The 20,766-nt window shown below is 29.5% G+C and overlaps 1 protein-coding gene across 5 annotated transcripts in view; it reads left to right on the top strand.

Annotated features, from left to right (window-relative positions):
* Positions 1–20,766, top strand: part of LOC145258002 (G/T mismatch-specific thymine DNA glycosylase-like) — a 335,515-nt gene that overhangs the window by 313,333 nt on the left and 1,416 nt on the right. For all 5 annotated transcript variants that reach the window (XM_080115754.1, XM_080115951.1, XM_080115799.1 and 2 more), the window contains 5 exons: positions 7,856–8,006; positions 9,576–9,645; positions 13,268–13,400; positions 14,948–15,030; positions 19,882–19,958. In XM_080115754.1, coding sequence (XP_079971880.1) covers positions 7,856–8,006; positions 9,576–9,645; positions 13,268–13,400; positions 14,948–15,030; positions 19,882–19,958 — 514 coding nt within the window. The remainder of the gene's footprint in view (positions 1–7,855; positions 8,007–9,575; positions 9,646–13,267; positions 13,401–14,947; positions 15,031–19,881; positions 19,959–20,766) is intronic.

Raw genomic sequence — 20,766 nt, 5'->3', positions numbered from 1 at the left:
TTACTTACTGTCATAGGGTCACTACTATGTGACATTAACTGAATAAGTCACCCATCTCTCTCTGTTAGTTACCTATGTATTTCTCTTGCCATATTTTACTTTATTGTTTTAACTACTATTTAATCTAATATTAATACGCTAATTTGCTTCGACCATTATCATCCTAACATCCCTTTAAAAATAAGTGGAATATTCCAAATGGCTAATAAACATTTGAGAAATAATAAAACAAAAAAGAAATTGGTGTTGTTTCAAGACATTTCAGGTGAAAACATTATTACCTACTTAAGTGTCATGCCAAAATAAGTAAAATCATATAGTGCTTTTGTTGATTAGGGATCTTTTAAATCTATGCATTTCAGGTAAAAACATTATTACCTACTTACATGTCATGTTGAAATTAGTAAAAATTCCAACACATTTCAGGTGAAAACATCATTACCTACTAAAGAGTTATGTCAAAATAAGTAAAATCATAGAATGGTTTTGTTGATTATGGATCTTTTGAACCTACGCATTTCAGGTGAAAACATTATTACCTACTTACAGTTTTATGTCAAAATAAGTACAATCATATAGTGTTTTTGTAGATTAGAGCTCTTTTAAATTTACACATTTCAGGTGTAAACATTATTCCCTACTTGTATGTTGTTGAAATTAATACAAATTCAAACGCATTTCAGATGAAAACATTATTACCTACTTAAGTGTCATGTCAAAATAAGTTAAATCATAGGACGCTTTTGTTGATTATGGATCTTTTAAACCTACACATTTCAGGTGAAAACATTATTACCTACTTACATGTCATGTTGAAATTATTACAAAGCAATTAGTACAAAGCTGTTTTCTGTAAATACGGAAAACCAGACCTATTCCTTACATACATGTGTAATCCAAGATGTCTTTAAATAGTAAACAAGTTGGAGCCATCAGAACTTAGATAAACTCAACCTGCCTTATATCATATGCATACCATGCACATCTAGCTGAACTTTTGAAAGACATTAAAGATAGACGTACTGGGAATTCCATTTGCATATGTTTATGTTATTGAATTTCCAAAAAAGATGGCTACCACACTGCCACATGATCATAATGCTGCAAAACCAGGAAAAGATCAGAACTATTAAACAAATTGATGCAATTGTTAGCAGAAACACCGGGACCTGAAAATCCAGAACTTTGTGATTTAGCTGAGTCTTTAATGGTACATGGTCCAATCTCAATGTAATTGCTTGATTATGTGATGTTTCTTACCGATGTGTGTTTCTTAAAATTTTCAACTACTGTGGAATTTCCACGGGTTCTGCTAGTATTTATTTAATGTGTCTGAGAGCATTAAGAGAAAGAGTGACTCTCTTTTCTCAATGTGGCCTCTTGTTTACTGAATCAGTTAATTATAAATTATGGCTAATTCGAACTATTAAAACAGAATTACTTTCTAACATAACTCAATTCCAAAACTAAGGTGTATTTTACTATATATTTTGTATTATTTCTATATTTATAAAATTAGATATGTTTATATATTTGTATGTACAGGATTCACTCTTAAACTAATTAACTAATCATTATAAATTCTAGACATAAAATTCAGTGACATTATATCTTGATTTTAATCTTTATAAGAAGGCACAAAATGGTGCAAAACTATTCTCTTCATGGAGGGATATTCTTTTCATAAAGTACATAGGAAAAATAGCCTTTGGAAAAAAAAATGATGACCAAACTTTCATTGAGTCTAATAATATGGATTATAAGTTAATAGATTTGTTTACTAAGAAGTCTATAACTAAAATCAAACCTTGTTGATATTAGAATAATCATCTCGTTGTTTTTTTATTTTGAATTAAAAAAAAAATGCACATTAATTATTATAAGAATATAAGAGTCGCAAGTCAGGTTTTTGTAAAAATTGCTTTTTTTTTTTTTTTATTTTTTTTTTTTTAGTTAAAATATCTATCCCTGAATAACATAAGCTTTTTAAAAAAACAAATTTGATAATAATTAGTCATAAAACGCAAATACTTCTCAATAAATTATTTCCTTGTCAAAATCAAATAAATGAGAACTGATGGATTTTTTGTTTAACATATAAGATTTTAAAAAAATAAAAAGCAATATGAACTATTTGCATATAAGGGAGATAACTTTCAATACAGTTTTATTAAAAAACGTGACTGCATATTTTTTAAATTTTAAATATGTGTAAAGAAAAATGAATATTAGTTTTGACACAGCAATTTTTTTAAAAATGTTTTGTTATTTAATTTTTATTGTAATTCTTCAAATTACAAAATTTTAAAATAAATGTTTTCAATGAATTCATTCAATTTTTAGTAAATTATTATATAAGTTTTATATGAAATAATCCCCTTGGAGTTTATATTTCCTGAGTAATGTTTTTTTTTTTTTGTTATTTAATGATTGTGAAATCTACTGATTATCAAATAAAAAATTAAGGTTGCCTGTTCAATTTTTAAAAGACGTGTTTGTTTTGTAAGTTTTAATGCAGAATGATCTCTCTGCTCAAATCAAGTGGAGAAAGAATCATTTTTGAACTTACATAGAAAACTAAATCAGCTTGCTAGAAAATAACATGTATCAGGGATGTGGAATCAAAGAAAATTCATTGTTCTTGTAGCTGGATTTGAAGAAAAACCAATTTTCAGAAATTTACACTACACTACAGTAATTATGTACAGGTCAAATTTTGTTAAATATTTCATTAGATAGTTCTGAAAAATGCCTTATTATTTATTTATTTTTTTACTATTACTGAATTAAAAATCGTTTGTTCTTAATTTGATTTGGAAACTTGTTCCAAAAATATATTACTCTATCAACTTAATTAGTTAATAGCAGAGTTGCAATTTGAAGGAGTTGGAGGTTTCGGAAGGAATCAGTCAAACTTGTAAGAATGCTAGACGTGAGCTAGATTTTTTTAATCTTCAAAGAATCGACAGTCTGAATATTAGAAGACTTTAAAATTTAGATTCAGATGGAATTCTAGAAGTCGGAGTCAGAATTTTCAGAATCGTAAGAATTGGTCCTTATACCTGTTGGCTCTGCAACTCTGGTTAATAGATTTATTTATTTTTTTTTTAAGATTTACTTCCAGATCAAGGAGAAATATTTCTTAAATGTTCACCATAGTGAAAAATACCATTTATTTTAAAAATTTCAATTAAATTAACTCTCAAGATTAACAAAGATGCTATTCAATTACAGGCAACTTTTAGGGGTGGGAGAGGATAATGGTTTAGCAATATTGATATTTTATAGGGAAGCAAACATCCTCAATCACTTAGCGTTATTGCTTCTTCTCAATCAAAAGTGTCCTAATATAATTCTCTTCTCGCTTCCATTTGAAATCTGCTAGGTTGAAGACCAGTTTCACAAATAACTGAGGCATAAAAAAAAATCTAACATCTATTGTGTGTATTAGAGATGAGAGCTAATCTGTGCTTGGGATTAGAATTGTTTTCCTGATGTAATGTTATGGATGTTCTTCCCCTTGAGCCAAGATCCCAACAATGGAAGGAAATGATTCATTAATAAAACAAATGTATAGAAAGTGACATTAGTAAAAAGACAATGGAGATCTACTGAGATGTTTTGAACTCTTGAGAGAAGACACCTCATGGTCAGTGGTTAGTTTCCAAATAGTCAACTAAGAGTGACTGATAGGACAAGCATGGAATTAGTCAGTTTCTATTAATTAGGTAGGGTAGTGACTAAGACAAAAAAAAAAAAAAAAAAAAACAGATATAGGATTTACAATTTTGAGTCAAATTTTAGGGGCAAAGTTAGTTTTAGGGGCAATATCCAGTTTGAGATAATTGATGAGAGTTGATTAACTAGTTTTGTAATAAGTGATAATTTATGTGAGCTAGGTCAATGGAATATGTAGGACGGGGCAAGACTTCTAAACCAAATTCTCCTGAGAGTTCTTTGGTTAGTAGGAGAATGAGCATTTATGATGGAAAATGACTCCCTTTCTGTTGACTATAAAATATCGTTTTTGAGTCAACATCGGTGTGAATATTGCAGAAAAATTATGAATGATGTTTTAATAATCTGAAAGAAAAAATAAATTAATCATGGTGATATGATTAAGTAATAACAATATAGATAAATAGATTACAATGGTTTAAAATGCCCTTTTTACAAACCAACAAAAACTATTGTGCTGACCTGATAGTAGACTTTCAAGCCTTGGAAGGACAAGTAGTCTAGGAGAGAGAGAAAAAATTCTGAAATAACAGTAAATTTTCTGTGCATATCCCAGTATTACTTAGTTATCCTTGTCACTTGGCTCGAACCATGCCAACTTATAAGAAGTGCTGGATGAGATTGTGAAATCATTGTTTCACTATAGATTCCTCATCATACATGCACCCTTTCAGAGGGTATCCATTGTCTCTTGAGACAGAATAAAGCCATTAATGAGCTGTCATCAAATATGGGTTAAGCAAGTATTGTTTCAACCTCAGGTAAATTGCTAGATCTAAAAATATTTTTTTTGTGTGTGTAAAATGGTATTCTAAAGTTATATAAGATAGTGGCTAATAGTCTAGATCTATTGAATTTGTATGTGGCCTCTGTTGTTGCAAACCTACGATACTTTGGCCCAGAGGGTAATTTCTGCAATAATTTTATTATATAGGAGAGAAAATCGAAATAAATACTATTAAATTATTTTTAAGTATTATTAAAAATACCATTAAAATATTTTTTAAATATTGAAAATAAAATCCAAATAGTGTTCTGGAATTGCATAGTAGTATTGTAGAATACAAAATTTTTGGTTCTTTGAGGAGAGAGGGTTCAAATCTGCCTCTATTTTTGCTTTCATTTATAATTTAATTTTTTGTGGTGAGCACTAGAGGGGAGGAGTAGTGGTGGCCACCATAAATAAAAATGACCCCTCCTTCCCCTCTTAAAAAAAAGACTTTCTTTGCACAGTCTGGACTCTCCAATGGCAACCTGAACTTTCTGAATCACTGTGGATTGTAAAACACCCCAAATTTTGTTTTGAAAACTTGAATTTTGTCTGGAAAAGGCCTTGAAAAACTTTTAAATGTCCTTGAAAATGAACATTGAAAATATATACGAACACTCACTAATGATTAAACAATAAATATTTATTGAAATTACCAGTATGATTAAAATCTATAGATCTCCCCTACAAATGTATTTTTTTATGTTTGAGTTATGGGTTTTTACAGCAATCTGAAAAAAATCAAAGATACTCTATAGCTAAATATTTAAAGATTAAAAAAAAATCAGAATCTGTAATTGTATCAGAATCTGGAATTTAAAACAATCAGCAATTGCATAGGAATTAGGGGAAAGGCATTGGAATTGTCTCACCACTAATATATAAATATTTATATTAGTAAAAACTACTTGATTTTTGGGTAACAATGAATCAAGCTATAGTCTTCTTTAGAAAATAATTTTTTAGATTTTGATAATTTGGAGAAAAATAACAAAAAGATGATTGTCATAGTGTTATTTGATTTATTCCAATGTTGAAGAAATTTACTATGCATGAACATAGATAATTTTTACTAATTTAAAAAAAAAAAAACATTAAAAGGTTATTTTATATGTCCTTTCAATATTCAAAATTTTCAATTTTGATTTTGTTAAAAGCATAAAAATGAAAACGATTTCTCCATTAAAAACTGGTTCTATGATGAAATGAATAAACAAAAAAGTGGAATGCTAATTGGTCATTGCATAATGAAAATTAAAAAGAATTTTCTTTTTGTAATTTAGAAAGATGAGAGGAGAATTTTTTGTTTTTGTTTTTTTAAGCAATTATTTCAAAGCAATCTAAGTTTTGGCTATATCTAAATGTACATGTGTGTAAACGTTACCAGAAATTATCATTTCAATTCCAAAATAATCAGATGGTAATTATCATTTTGATTTTAAACGTTTTTCATTAAATCACTTTAATTAATATTACTACTGATAATATTAATATAAAAAGCAAACTACTGTGTATATATAATAAAATAGGAGGACAAAATTATAAATACAGAATATTAATTTCGTAGATAATTTCAAAAAATAAATATGCAAATAAAATATATTCTTCACTGTGTTTTGTAAGTTTTTCTATCAGTATATATTGCACATGTTAAAATATTTTCTTGTATCATTGAATTAAACCTTATAATGTGTTTTGATATCAATATAGTTAAGATAAATCGAAAAAAAACTATTGCATTTATTCATTTAAATATATATTTTTATATTTATGAAATCATGTATGTGTGTTTGTGTATATATATATATATATATATATATATATATATATATATAGTCTTAGAAGTTTTTTTAACCTTGAAAACTACATAAAAATATTTTAAAACATGAAATTTTTAGTCCTTCGTTGGAAAATTATTTTGTTAATAAGTCATTTAATCTCCTGTAATCGCTGAATCAACTTTCTCAAACTCAGAATAGTCCTAAGTTTTCAGGAATCATCAGTTGTTTATCATGAAATAATGTTTCGAGTAATTTAAAAATAAAACTGTATATTAAATCATGGCTCCCCAGCTGTGTAGCTCAAACACCATGCCCCTTAAACAAAAGAATAAAGATATACCAGATAATGGATCCAGTTGTTTTTTACTCCAAATTAATTAGGCTAACCTGTTATATATTGTTATATCCATAAAGGATACAACACTTTCTGTAGGAAATCTAAGTGAGAAAGCTTAGTGTGTAGTAGAGCATAAAGAAAAGTTAAAATAAAAAAAACTACTCTACAAACTTAGCCCATGCTCATGAATTTATTTAAAACTTTTGGGTTAAAATAAATTTATAATGAGATCGGACTAAGTTTTTTTTTTTTTTTTCTATTAACTTATATATATTATAATGATATTTAGCATGAAACTGATAGTTATCATTGTCGGTAAACCAAGTAATTTTCATAGATACAGCTTGTCCAAATAATTATCATAGCTTTTTATGAATCGTGTAGATAATACACTTTTAATAGGTTGAGATTTTGATACTTTCGAACTTTCTTGACTAATACAATATCGTTTTGGTTATCTGAGATCTTTGCATGGCGTAATACTGCAGTGTTATGTTATTGCCTCCACTTAAAAAAAAAAATTAAGACGATGATAAGAAAGAGGTTTGTTTCTACATTATAAAATAAAGAAAGAAAATAAAATACAATAAAAAAAGTGGGAAGGAGAGATTCTCCTTTTCTGGGAATTATGTGTGAAAACTTAATGGAAAAAAGTTGTTGTGAATTCAGAGTGAGGAATTAGTATGGCATATAACTTTAACATATAATAATCCCCCACACCACCTCGTTTCTGGCGATTGTAGCTTTAACTGTTGTAAAAACAGTTAAATAAGTTTTTACCACTAACCATAAGTCGGAATGATTGCCAGTTAAGGTCAATTTAGTAAACTGTAACAAATAGTTAAAAAAATAAATGATTGGAATGTTTGGAAAAATAATTTATTGCCAATACATATTGGGGAGAAAAAATTCTTAAAAAAATAAACAGTTAATATTTAAGTACAAAGTTAACTAAACATCAGAAGGACATACAAAAGAAGAGAATAATCAAAATAAAAATTTCTCTTATCAAAAATGTTCATCAGCACCAATATTTTAGTAATCATTAAGAGAAAATTACATTTTTCACAAAGTCATTAAAAATGAAAAGAAAATGAACTGTTAAATAATTTTTTGTATCATATTGACATTGAACTAATCCAATGTAAAATCAGATGAATAAATCTTATTCATATCAAATGGATATTTATATAATTTGTTGCTTTTTTAATTTTATTTCTTTCAAAACAGTAAAAATAATATGAAGAAAGTTAAACAAGAGAAGATAACTGATCACATGGTTGTGAAGAAGAAACGCGATCGATTCAATGGGATGACTGAGGAGGAAGTCATGCAACGTACACTGCCTGATCATTTACAACCAAATTTAGATATAGTGATTGTAAGTAAAAATGCTGTTTCTTTTCTTTTTTATGGCTTTGTTATTTCTTTTGGACTTTTTATATTCTAAAGAATTACATTAAAATATCATTTTCATATGAAGATTGTATTTCATGACCTACATTTTGAAAGATCTAATTATATTCTCATAATTTGAAACCAAATTTAGATATAAATTTATATTTTATAAGCAAAATTCTATTCATTCAAATGATTTTATATACATTTATCTTTTTTATTTTTAATATTTTAATATTTATCCTTTTTATTTTTACTATATACTTTTTGACTATAAAATCACCAAAGTTAAATGCCATTGAACCTAGTTAATACTTAGATGCCTAATTATTTGGGGATACCAAGTGCTATTTGCAAAATCCTATACTAGTAACCTTACAATTCAAGAGCCGACTACCAATCTACAACTACAACCAACAAGCTTAGGCCATTCATTGAGACACTGGCTGGCAATAGAGGATCAGTTTCAAATTCAGATCAAATTCTCATTTTAACTATATTTTAAAGAGTTAAAAAACACAAAAAGATGTTTCTCATAGATTCATATTGTAATTGCATTTGTATTTCATCAGGTATTTTTATCTGTAGACCAAAATATAAATTAGTAAAAGATAAGTATTCTATTTGATGACAGCTTCTGATTTTAAATTCAGAAATGAACCGTGTTTAATCAGAAAAATTGTTACTAATTATATTTTAGGTCAAGTGTTTATTGGGGAGGGGTGAGATCAATAATTTGGTTTCACCATTTTATTTTAACACACAAAAAAAAATCAAACTGCTTTTTATAATTGAAAATAGTTTTGTTTTTTTAAATACAAATAATCAAATAATATTTTAATTTATAATTGAACTATTTCTTTTTAACAAATAATCAAATAAAAAAATTTTTAACAATTGTTTTTTTTTGTGTGTTAAATATTTTAAAAATAGTTTTACATTTTTTTATAATTGGAATGTATATTTTTGTGGGGGGGGGTGAAAATACTTTTTAATTAGTTTATATTGAAAATATTTTTTTAAATACTTTGTTTTATTGTTTAAATGGTTTAATAGCTTTTTATAAAAAGCAATGTAACAAAAGTTAAATATATTAAACATATCCAAACTACTATTGATAAACATTCCACCAAACACTAAGCTAACAAAAAATAAGGGACTTGTAGCAGACGAAAATTGCATAAAACCATTTTTATCACCAGATTTTGAAATTTATTATCACATTATGTTTACCGTTTGGAATTCATCATTTACCAAAAATATTGAAACTTAAATCTCATACTTTTTAGTTTGGGGGCAGGTTAAGGTTAGGTTTCAGATTAACTATTAAATTTTTATTTTTTTAAAAAATGTAATTTTAATAGGATCTTTAAATCTAAAATTATTCTTATATTTTTCTTTTTAATTAATTTTATAAAATAAATTATCAGTTTTTCGATTTTAATTATTTTAAAATTTTATAGATTGCACTTATTCATAGTTACACACAATATTTGATCAGATAATTTTATTAAATGAGAATAACTATGTATATCGATTTTTTTCTTTTTAGATTGGTTTCAACCCCGGACTTACAGCTGCATATGTCGGTCATCATTATGCTGGACCTGGGAACCATTTCTGTAAGTCATTTCGTTTTCATTTTTATTTTGAACTTTAAAAATATCTTTTTTTTTTAATAATCATCCACATACAGTACTGTTTCGCTGTTTCACAGCTCATCAGTGTGGCTAGACAGGCAACTACCTACAGCCAGGATTAAAACCCGACCGCCTGTACGACAGTCAGGCTCCTAACCATTACACTAATCGGCGGCTGCTGTGCAAGTCGTGAATTAACAATGTTTTGACCTTTCTTTTAATAATATATTTTATTATTTATTACTACGATCAGAAATTACCCAGCAGCAAATTACATTGAACAAAATGCATCTCTAAAATTGTCAAGAAGGTCAAAGACATTTTGCCATCAATCAGCAAGAATTTTGTCAACCATTCTCCAACAATCCATTTAAAATGGTACATAGCTATGATGTGACCATACTTAAAATTCACATCATCAGTCTATAACTCCTATCTTGTTCAAAGCATTAATCACGCAGAAACCAATCACACGTACAATGAAATGAATACCCTCTATCGGATGCCTGTCATACACTGAAGACCTTGTTTCTCAAAGCATGGATTCATAGAAACTCCTAAGTCTATTAACTGACTTGGTAAACATCCACAAAATTATTAACCATCGTATGAACAATGACCTGGAAAACTTTTCTGATCTCTGTGTACCTAATGAATGTTGACAAGCCTACAAAGATTGGGAAGGAGTTTTATTGTTACTTCCATGGCAAGTGCTCGTCTGAGCTCCAATCCCTGTTCCCCCCCTTGCCAATCTTTCACGAAAAACACCTGTCTAGCTGAAACCACTGTCAAAAATTTTCCCCACACTTTATCTATGTCAAAACCAAAACGTAGATTCCATGAACAAAGCTTCTTTCTTAGAAGTGCATAAACAAATTCCTGATGAACCACCCCCTTCAGTAAGACACTTTATCAAATCTCAACACTAACGTACTGTACATGCAATAACCCTTATCCCCAAGCCACCTTGTAAAAAAAACAAAAAAAACACCACAGCTTTAATTTTATATATAAGTGAATGCTGGACTCCCACTAATTCAGTCTTTTTGAGGATGCAGAGAAATGACAAGGTTATGATTCGATCAATTTGTGGTGTGCACCTTGATGCCTGCTTGCTATATTAAGGTCCTGCTTCCTGTTACTGAGGTACCCAAACTGAAATCATCTTTGTGTTGCAATCGCCCGTAGTGGTATGGACATGGTGAACAAAGCTCTGGTTGGATAAACAGCTGTACACACATTTCAGTTGAGGATAAGCAAGGAAAAGGAAGGTTGAAGAACATTTGAAATGACTCAATCAAAGATGACCTCAAGCAATGGTACATTGAAAGCATAAGTAATAGAATTTCATGGTAAACTCTGCCATGACTAACATGCAGTGTAACCCACATCTGATGTAGAAAAGACATGCTCATCAACAACGAATAGGGATCTCCTTTCTTTGGGTGTATGTTGCATTTGGTAATCATTTTTTATTTTATACTAGCGAGGGGCACCCGGCTTTGCCCGGGCGTAAAATACACTTAAATGTGATATTTTAATTTGTCCAGATGTTGTATATATTATTATAAAACCGTTATTTCAAAAGTAAAAAAAAAAAAGTATTTAAGTGCCATCAGCTAGAACCAAAACTGTAGCATTCAAAGCTAGTGATGTTACCACTGTACCAATGTGACACGTATATAAACTAATTAAAAAATAAACTAAGATGAATGTGGAAAATGTTTAATGATTTTTTTCAATTTTAACCCATTAAAAACAATTTTAACTGGCTAAAGGCCATAAAAGAACGGCCTATAAAAAATGCAATAATTGTAGGCTCCTAGCGCTGCTCTGTGACTTCTAGTTTCAGAGGAGATAATTTGAAAACAGGCAGACAGACACAGACATATAGCTGTTTATATATTAGATTACAATTTAAATACATCCGTTAAAATGTAGTCTGAATAATACAAATTATAAAAAATTCAGAGACATTTTAGTTTTTAGGTTTTACAGTTTGGTTAAAATAAAAGGATCATATGTAGTTTAAGCACCCCAATTATGTTAACAGCTGAAATAGCCAGATTTAGAATGACACTGTATCTGATGTTACTGGATAGCCATATCTTGATACACATAAACAATACATTTCCAAACTGACTTGTTCACAAAATAACTTTTTTCAAGTAAAAGTCTGAAACCATTTGTAGTTACTTCTTTTTATACCTATGAAATTGAGTTTTTTTTTTTCACTCTGACATTGATTTTTATTTAAAAATTATTAAAACGAACTTAATATACTTAGTCATTGATATGCGAACGATGCCATGAAGGTTAACTAATTTGCATATTCTTTTGAAAAACGAGTGTTAATTAATTATTCATTTTTATGATTTCTTTTTAAATAATTAATTTATTTTACTATTACCTTGAATTCTATTTATGCATAGTTTCTACATTCTGCATAATTGCATAGAATTTAAGATAAAAACGTTCTAGCATATGGAAATATTTATATATATATAAAGAAAGAGAGAGAGAGATAAAAAAGAAACAAACCAAGTTATGTGTTCATCAATGTTTCATCTTTATTTCAAGACTTCCTCTCTCTCTCTCTCTCTCTCTCTCTCTCTCTCTCTCTATATATATATATATATATATATATATATATATATATATATATATATATCCATATACTAGAACGTTTTTATGTTAAATTTACAGGCTAAAAACGAAATCAAAAATGTTCCGAAGGTCCAAATATTCTATATATCAAGTTTCAAATCTTGAAACTTGATATATAGAATATTTAGACCTCGGAAACATATTTGATTTCATTTTTAGCCTGTAAAAATAGCTGCTAAGGAGTCAAAATTGAAAAACAAAAAAAAAAAAAAGGAGAAGTTAACCTTGACAGGAGTTAATCAACTAATTTCTAAGCATGCATGTATATACATTTTTAGCTTGAAATCGCTTAATTTTGTAGCCTTTTTTATCCGTCTGGCAATAGCTCAAACAGTAACAACAAAAGCTAAAGTGCTAAATAATGACTAAGGCTGAATCACTGGATGTTTTGGTTTTGATTCCAGCTGATGGCACCAAAGTCATTTTTTTTTAACTTTTGAAACCATTACTACATATATTTTGGGGTGCAATAAAATGCAAGAAAGAATTTTCTCTATAATAATAAGTACGAAATCTGCATGAATTAAAATATCATATTTAAGCATATTTTATGACCAGGCAATACCCGGCAGCTTGCTAATAAATAAATATTTACTATGATAAAATGAAAGATAACGAATAAAAGTTATATACAACTTTATTATATCATCAGAACAATAAGGAAAATTAAGAAAAAAAGAAACCTCTTTAGGCCATGACATTTCGAAATTAAGACACATTATCATGCTAAACTTTTTAATTTACACTGCTAGCATATAATTGTGGTGCTAAAAATTCACTAGTATCATGTTAGAAAAAAAAAAATGTTAGACTATATGTTTTTTTAAATAATTCACAAATCTTTTGAAAGGTAATTTTTGTAGCTTTGAGCATTTTAATAAAACACAACCGCAAGGCACTTGATAACCTATCTTTATCCTTTTCTTTTTTGTTCCAGGGAAATGCTTGCATTTGTCCGAACTAATTCCAGAACCAATGACAGCATATGATGACAGCAAACTGCTGAAACATGGAATTGGCTTCACAAACATTGTAGACCGGACTACAAGAGGCAGTGGCGATTTAACAAAGTATTTTTCTTCTCATTCTCTTTTTTAAAGCATAAGTTGTGTAATTAAAAGGTTCTATTCTTTACAAATTAAAAGCAAAGTATTTATATTAATTTAAAAAATTAAAATTAAAGAAATTTTATTAAATGTTCAGCAGTGACATGTTTTGATGTACTATTTGCTATAAATGTAAATAAAAGTTTCCATTATATCAGCCAATTCATCCTCTGGCCTTCTTCAGGTGACTAACCGCGACAGGATAGGAATGCGGAGTCTGGTAACTGTATCCCTAGTAATTACTGCCTTTCATTGTTGTTGCTGTCTTACCACGCTTTGGCGAACTAATCATCCAGCCTGCTTTAGGTAGGATTGAAACCACTATCTTCAGATGATGCTCACCTAGAACCGTAGAGAGTCAATGCCTTTATCCACTGCGCCCTGAAGTAATTACTAGGGATGCAGTTACAAGACTTAGCATTCCTATCCTGTCAAGGTTAATCACCTGAAAAAGGCCAGAGGATGAGTTAGCCGAAATGTGGTGAAACAACAACAACTATGAAGATTAGAATAACAATCCGCATATAAATAAATAAATGACTTACCTCAAAGGATTCCAATAAAATAATATATAAAATTAATTATGTTTATATATTTGTATGGTTCAAATCCTAATTATTTTCACCTCTTTTTCTATAAGAAGGAAATTATTTAACTGTTAAGAACATATTAGTTTTATTAATTTTTATTAATAGTACAAGGGACGTTCCAAAAGTAATGGCTCCTATTTTTTATTTTTATTTTGCCCCAATGGATCACTGAGTATTGCAAATTGCATTGTTATGATGACTGAACTTATGCATTCATAATCTGAAAGTTTCATCTCTCTGCTGCAGATATTGATGGTGTGAGACTCTAAGAAAGCAACTCTTGTCATGGACGCACTTTCATGGAGAAAAAAATTGAATAGGTCAACATTCATCAATGTTTGTTGAACGTTTACAAAGCCAATGCAGTCGATGTCAGCATAGTTATGAAATGGGTTTATCGATTTCAGAGTGGCGGCAGAGATGCAAGTGATAAAGCTTGCTCCAAACTTTTATGACCGAAGCATCAAAAGAGACTGGCAAAAGTACATTCAGAATAGTGGTGACTATGTAGAAAAATAAATTCTGGATCAAAAAAGTCACCCGTTTTAATTATATCACTCCTGTCATCATAATTCTACAATGTTTTAGTTTTTTAGTTAAAATATAGGAAGCCTTACTTTTATAATGACCCTTATTTATATTTGCTGCTAATGTCAAAAATTGTGTCTATTTTAATAAAAATTTGCTGCAGATAAAGATTGTATCAATCAAGCTAAATGCCATTGCAACAACTTATCTTACAGTAACAATTATAGTGATTGTTTGCGTTTTCCCATTTTTTGTACAAACTATTTTTATAATAATAATAAGAAAACAAGAATATTATAGAATTTTATCCTAAACTGATCTTCTTTTTTTTTTTTCAATATGCTACAATTTGTTTTTTAATCAATTTTTTTTTAAATCACCTTTTATTTTCAGACAAGAGATCAGAGATGGTGGAAAGCATTTACATGAGAAATTGAAATTTTATAATCCTAAAATAGCCGTGTTCAATGGAAAAGGTTGGTGTGAATCTATTATTTGTAAAGTTGATCGTCTCTCACTATTAATTATTATTTAGTGGGCTCTCATTTTTTTTTTTAATCCAAGAAAGTAGATTTCCACTAAGTCACTAGAGCATCTCCTAGACACGAGTTCTCTGCCCCTTTTTTTTTTCAAATATGAAAAAGCTGATTTTTGCCAAATCACTACAATCTTACGTTTTTATATTCTCTCTCACTTGCATTATCGTCCTCTTTCTTATTTATACACCAACAACTGCAACAATTCAAATGATATTTAACCATTTTCTATACAAACCACATTCAATTGAAAGATTGATATTAGTCTATTGTTCATAAAATTTTCTCTCACTATTAATAAATGAATTGATTAAAAATGAATATATTTCTTCATAAGAATCAATAAGTGTACTTCAGTGTCAGAAATTGATAATATTAAGATATTATAATAAATCATCATTTTTAAAGAAAAGAAAATGTCTCCAAGAATATTTCAGCTTGAGAACTGGGTTTCCATCAAGCATTGCAAACTAAGAGAGAAGAAAAACTGCTTTAGTTTTTAAGTGCAAGTTTTGTTTTCACATTTTGTGACAGTGTTTATTTCCTTGAAATAAAGAATGTGAAATGAAATTTTGGCCATTTTCATTTCTTTCCTAATCTTGATGTAAACATAATATGATGAAAAGTTTGTATACAATTATTAACTTTAAACTAAGTTATTAAGAATATGAAGTAGTTACTTCATTTTGGTAGTGGGTTTCAACTGATTTGCACAAATGTAGCTAAACTTTTCCTTTTCCTTTATTTAATGCATTTCTTACCTATAGTTAGTGGGTTGCTTTGCATCAATTTGCCTGGAATGGTCAAATCATTATTAGATCAAAATAGGGGTAGGCTATAGAAACAAAATTTTTCAAATAAATGCCAAAAGTGGCTTAAACCTTCATTTATATGTAAATAGATGGGAACAAGAAATTTTTTTCAAAACGGGTCAAAATTGGAGGGTCGCTGGCCCCAAACGTGATTTGACCGTGTCGACGCGTGAAAATGGCCCAAATTTCGCCCCCGAACACACTTAATCACTTATTGAAAGCCACAGGGTGCATTTTTTGACTATAAATGCATTTGTATCATTAAATCTAACATTCCCATTGGCTATCCCACAAGTATAGGGTTTTTTAGGGTATCTCAGAGTCCAAAATGGGTCAAAATTACCCCAAAATTAGCCAAAAATGGTCGGAAATCACGGATTTTCCAAAATGCACCTCCAATGGGCCCAAAGACACCTCTACATGGCAGAAACTGTTGGGAAATGCTTGAAGCAGGCACTCTCCTAACTTTTGCACTGTTAATGAGGGGTATAAGGACCTTTAAAAGGGGCTAAATATGGCCGGTTTAGCCAAAGAGAGTCAAAAAGTCCCTAAGAATCAACATAGGTTGTCAAAAAGGGGCTTACTTGGAGTTATAGATGGAAAATTACCAAATAAGGAAATGTTTTCTTTCTGTAACAATGCAATGGCATCTTTAAATAGACACGATAACATTGCATTGCATTAATTGTGAATTTGATTGAACTTTGCTTTCTTTTTCAGTTAGTAAAATGCAATGAACATGGCTGGTATAGCAGGGCAGATTGACAAAGATTATAATTACAACGATTGGACTTATCTTCTGCTTGATTCTCTTTCAACTGAGGCTGAATGTGTTCAAGCTGTGCAACATCATGCTGCCAAATATGGTACCACGACACAGAAAAATCATATTCACCAGTTCTCCTTGCGATTACTACAATTGTGGCAGAAAGCCTTTGGAAGTGATGTTCGTTATGTTACAATACCTGGGATAAAACATAAACTTGATCGATCGCTAAAAATTTACGACAAAGATGTCTACAAAGCAAAGGGTTCCAGACGTGTGAATATGATTAAATGGAAACGAGAGCACCATGTCCTTCTCAATATACTTTCAAAAGATGTGAATCCTGATGAATTTGATGTACATGAATGAAGATTCTTTGTCGATCAAAAGTCTCTCTCTCGCAAATGGCTCATTGACACTTTCCACGTCGATATGGAACATGAACGGTTTCTGGCAGAGCAAGAACTGCACAATCATTTGGATTTGAACGATGATCAATTTGAAGTGGAGGATATGTGCTAGAGAATAATGATGTGATTGACGAGCTCTTTAATGCATTATATTGATATTTTACTGTTGAATGATTTTAAAGTAATGTGAAGTGAAGTGAACAAAATAATTCCTTTGCTAATTACTCATACCTTTTATCAAGTTATTCAAGATATTGGTTACAAATCGAGAAATAGCGAATCGAGTGCCATTTTCATCAATTTTGGGGTAACTATGAGAACAATATGAATTCAGACTCTTCTTGGACAGCATTTTATTGACATTCAATGTTCAATTTACAATTAATTACTTTCTGAGAAGTTGATGTAGTAAAGTTACGATGTTTCTAAAAAGTATCATTGATGAATGAACTAATGATTCATATGTTATGTACCGTAAAGCGTAATTTTGTCATTTTTGGATTGTTTTGACCCTTTTTACATCCCCCAAAGATCTCTAAATACCCTAAATACAAATGGATAAGATAACAGGGTGGTTATTTCAGTCTTCCAACTGTAAAAAGCCATACAGGAGTGTTTATAGGAGCCCGATGAGATATAATACCTGCATTTTGGGGATTATCCGTGATTTTCGTTCATTTTTGGCTAATTTTTGGGTAAATTTGACCCATTTTGGACCCTTAAGATACCTTGAAAAGCCCTATATAGGTGGGATAGCCAGTGAGAATGTTAGATTTAATGATATAGAGCCATTTATGGTCAAAAATTGCACCCTGTGTGGCTTGGGAGGTGCATTTTGGAAAATCCGTGATTTCCGACCATTTTTGGCTAATTTTGGGGTAATTTTGACCCATTTTGGACTCTGAGATACCCTAAAAAGCCCTATACTTGTGGGATAGCCAATGGGTATGTTAGATTTAATGATACAAATGCATTTATAGTCAAAAAATGCACCCTGTGGCTTTTAATAAATGATTAAGTGTGTTCGAGGGCGAAAATTTGGGCCATTTTCACGCGTTGACGCAGTCAAATCACGTTTGGGGCCAGCGACCCTCCAATTTTGACCCGTTTTGAAAAAAATTTCTTGTTCCCATCTATTTACATATAAATGAAGGTTTAAGCCACTTTTGGCATTTATTTGAAAAATTTTGTTTCTATAGTCTACCCCCAATCAAAAATGTCAATTTCACATTACAATCCAATTTTTAATTTTGGTTTTGATAAGAATAGATATATTTTTCTTTCTTAAGCTCTTGTTTATTTTTGATGAAGTTTGCATTTGATGTGCTTACATTTACAACAAACCAACCCACTTGCTCTACATGCTGACGATGAGTTGTTTGCTATGTTATATGTCGATAGTGTCCAGGTTACAGACTTGTGTCTAAGAATTAAAAAAAAAAAGAAAAAAACACTTTTAAAAAGCAAGGTTTTGCTTGCAAAAGTGTATTATGTATCACTCTTTCTTTTTTGTTGATACTTCTGTGTTTGGATTAAATTCATCATTAATTTAATGATATTACCTGTGCAAACATGATTGTCAACAAAAAGAGTATGCCATCCCCTCTTTTGGAGTGAATATGGATAATAATTCATTTAGAAGATAGATTCTGATTTAAAAAAAAAAAAATCTATTCTATCACATTTTAGCTGATGAGGATGTCATTTTCATTACATTACACGGCTGCAGTTAATGGATGCTAATAGACACCACCGACATGGGTGTTACCAACTTAGTAATCATCACTGACATCATAGTTCAAATAAATGTCATATCCATTTAATACTATTTTGTCAGTTTTTTTTTTTTTGCTACACACATTTATTTCTAAAAGCCTACTTTTTCCATTTAAAAAATATACTCTGTCATGGATATGTGAGCAACTGCCTGAAGGTTAACTAATTTGCATATTTGGAAAACGAGCGTTAATTAATTACTTACTCATTTTTATGGTTTCTTATTAGATGATTGGCTTCATGTCACTATTACGCTGAATTCTATTCATGCATTGTTTCTACATTCTGCACAATTGCGTAGAATTTAAGATAAAAACCTTCTATCATATGAAAATATTTTAAAATGACCTTGTTGTTATGTGTGTATGCGTGAAAAGTCTACCAAACTCCTCTCTTAATATTTGGTCTACGGAGTTGAAATTTGATATATTAGGTATTTGTAACTTGTAGCACACTTTTATTGCTACTAAAGGGGTCAAAATTGAAAAACAAACAATTGACTGTTGTAGGATAAGTCAAATAAAACATTACTCCTGCTGTTACTTTTGCACATGTGCAAAATTAAACATTCATAATTGAAAGTTGTTTAATTTTTTAACCTTTCATATCCATCCGTCAGTAACCAGACGGTAATGACACTGGAGAGATAAATAACAACTAAGGTTGGAGCGCTAAATGTTCGGGTTTCAATTCTAGCGAATAGTACCTAAGTCATATTTTTTTTTTAACTCATTACTATATATTGGATTATAATCAATAGGGAATTGACTTTAAAATAATAAGAAGTCTGCATGAAGTAAAATATAATACTTATGCATATTTTATGATCGAGTAACACTGGGTGGCCTGCTAGTATTTGAATAAGATTGTCAGGTATAAAGAGAAGACATTTTTTTTTTTCATTTATATGAAAAAAATGTTCTCAATGGCTTGAACAATAGATTCTTTTTTTTGTGTGTGTGTATTTTTTTTTTTTTTAATCAAACTTTTTCACACTTTATTAAATATCTTTTTTTTTAATCTTTAGGAATTTATGAAATCTACAGTGGACAAAAGAATTTCATATTTGGAAAACAGCCTGATAAAATTGATGGGACTGAAATCGTAAGCTATTTTGGATTTATTTTAAAATTTCATCTTTTGATTTTATTTTTAATTAATATACATCATTTTCTTTTTTAAAAATATTCATGAAAATTTTGGGCGCCAATGCTACGATTTTCTTATCTTAAGTAAAATCTCTATTAGTCCCTGTTTACCTGTCATCCTATGAAGACATTGTTAGACACACAATCAGTTTTTTAATGTAGAAAAATCCAACTTCCTCAAAAGGACACTCTGGATTGAAAGGAAAATAAATCAAAATTGCCTCAATCTAGAAGGATTTCTCCTACACTGACCAAGGAGAGTACAGATACTACACTTATAGCCAAAAGACATATGCATTTATATAATGCTCTATATTCATTCATTTACATTTATGGATAAAAGATTGTTTCTCGGATCTATGGATGATCCATTCTTATATTCCACAAAAATATACATACACAAATTCATTTAATATTATATTTTGAAATGGAGAGTGAGAAATATTACATTTTACAAATGAATGCACCAAATATTGAAAAAATAGGCAGAATTTTTTAAATCGGAATAAAATGTATTTCCCTTTAAGCAATGAAGTATTGGCATCATTCTTATCAAAATTAGTTTTATCCTCATGGGTCATCTATTTTATAGTAAACATAATTCTTACTTTTTATCAAGGCAGCTGAACTACTGCATTAGTGTTAGAATACATGCATATACATTTTTTCTGATATATATAAAATGAAGTCAACCAGATTCTCATAGTTTTTAGGTTATTATTTAAAATTGTCTTCATTGTAACAATACTCCTAGCCAGAATAAG

The sequence above is a fragment of the Euprymna scolopes genome, chromosome 1, assembly GCF_053919585.1.
Source record: "Euprymna scolopes isolate OS-2025 chromosome 1, ASM5391958v1, whole genome shotgun sequence".
Lineage (NCBI taxonomy): Eukaryota > Metazoa > Mollusca > Cephalopoda > Sepiida > Sepiolidae > Euprymna > Euprymna scolopes.
Note: the sequence above shows the minus strand (reverse complement) of the source record. Positions and strands in the feature narration are given on the sequence as shown.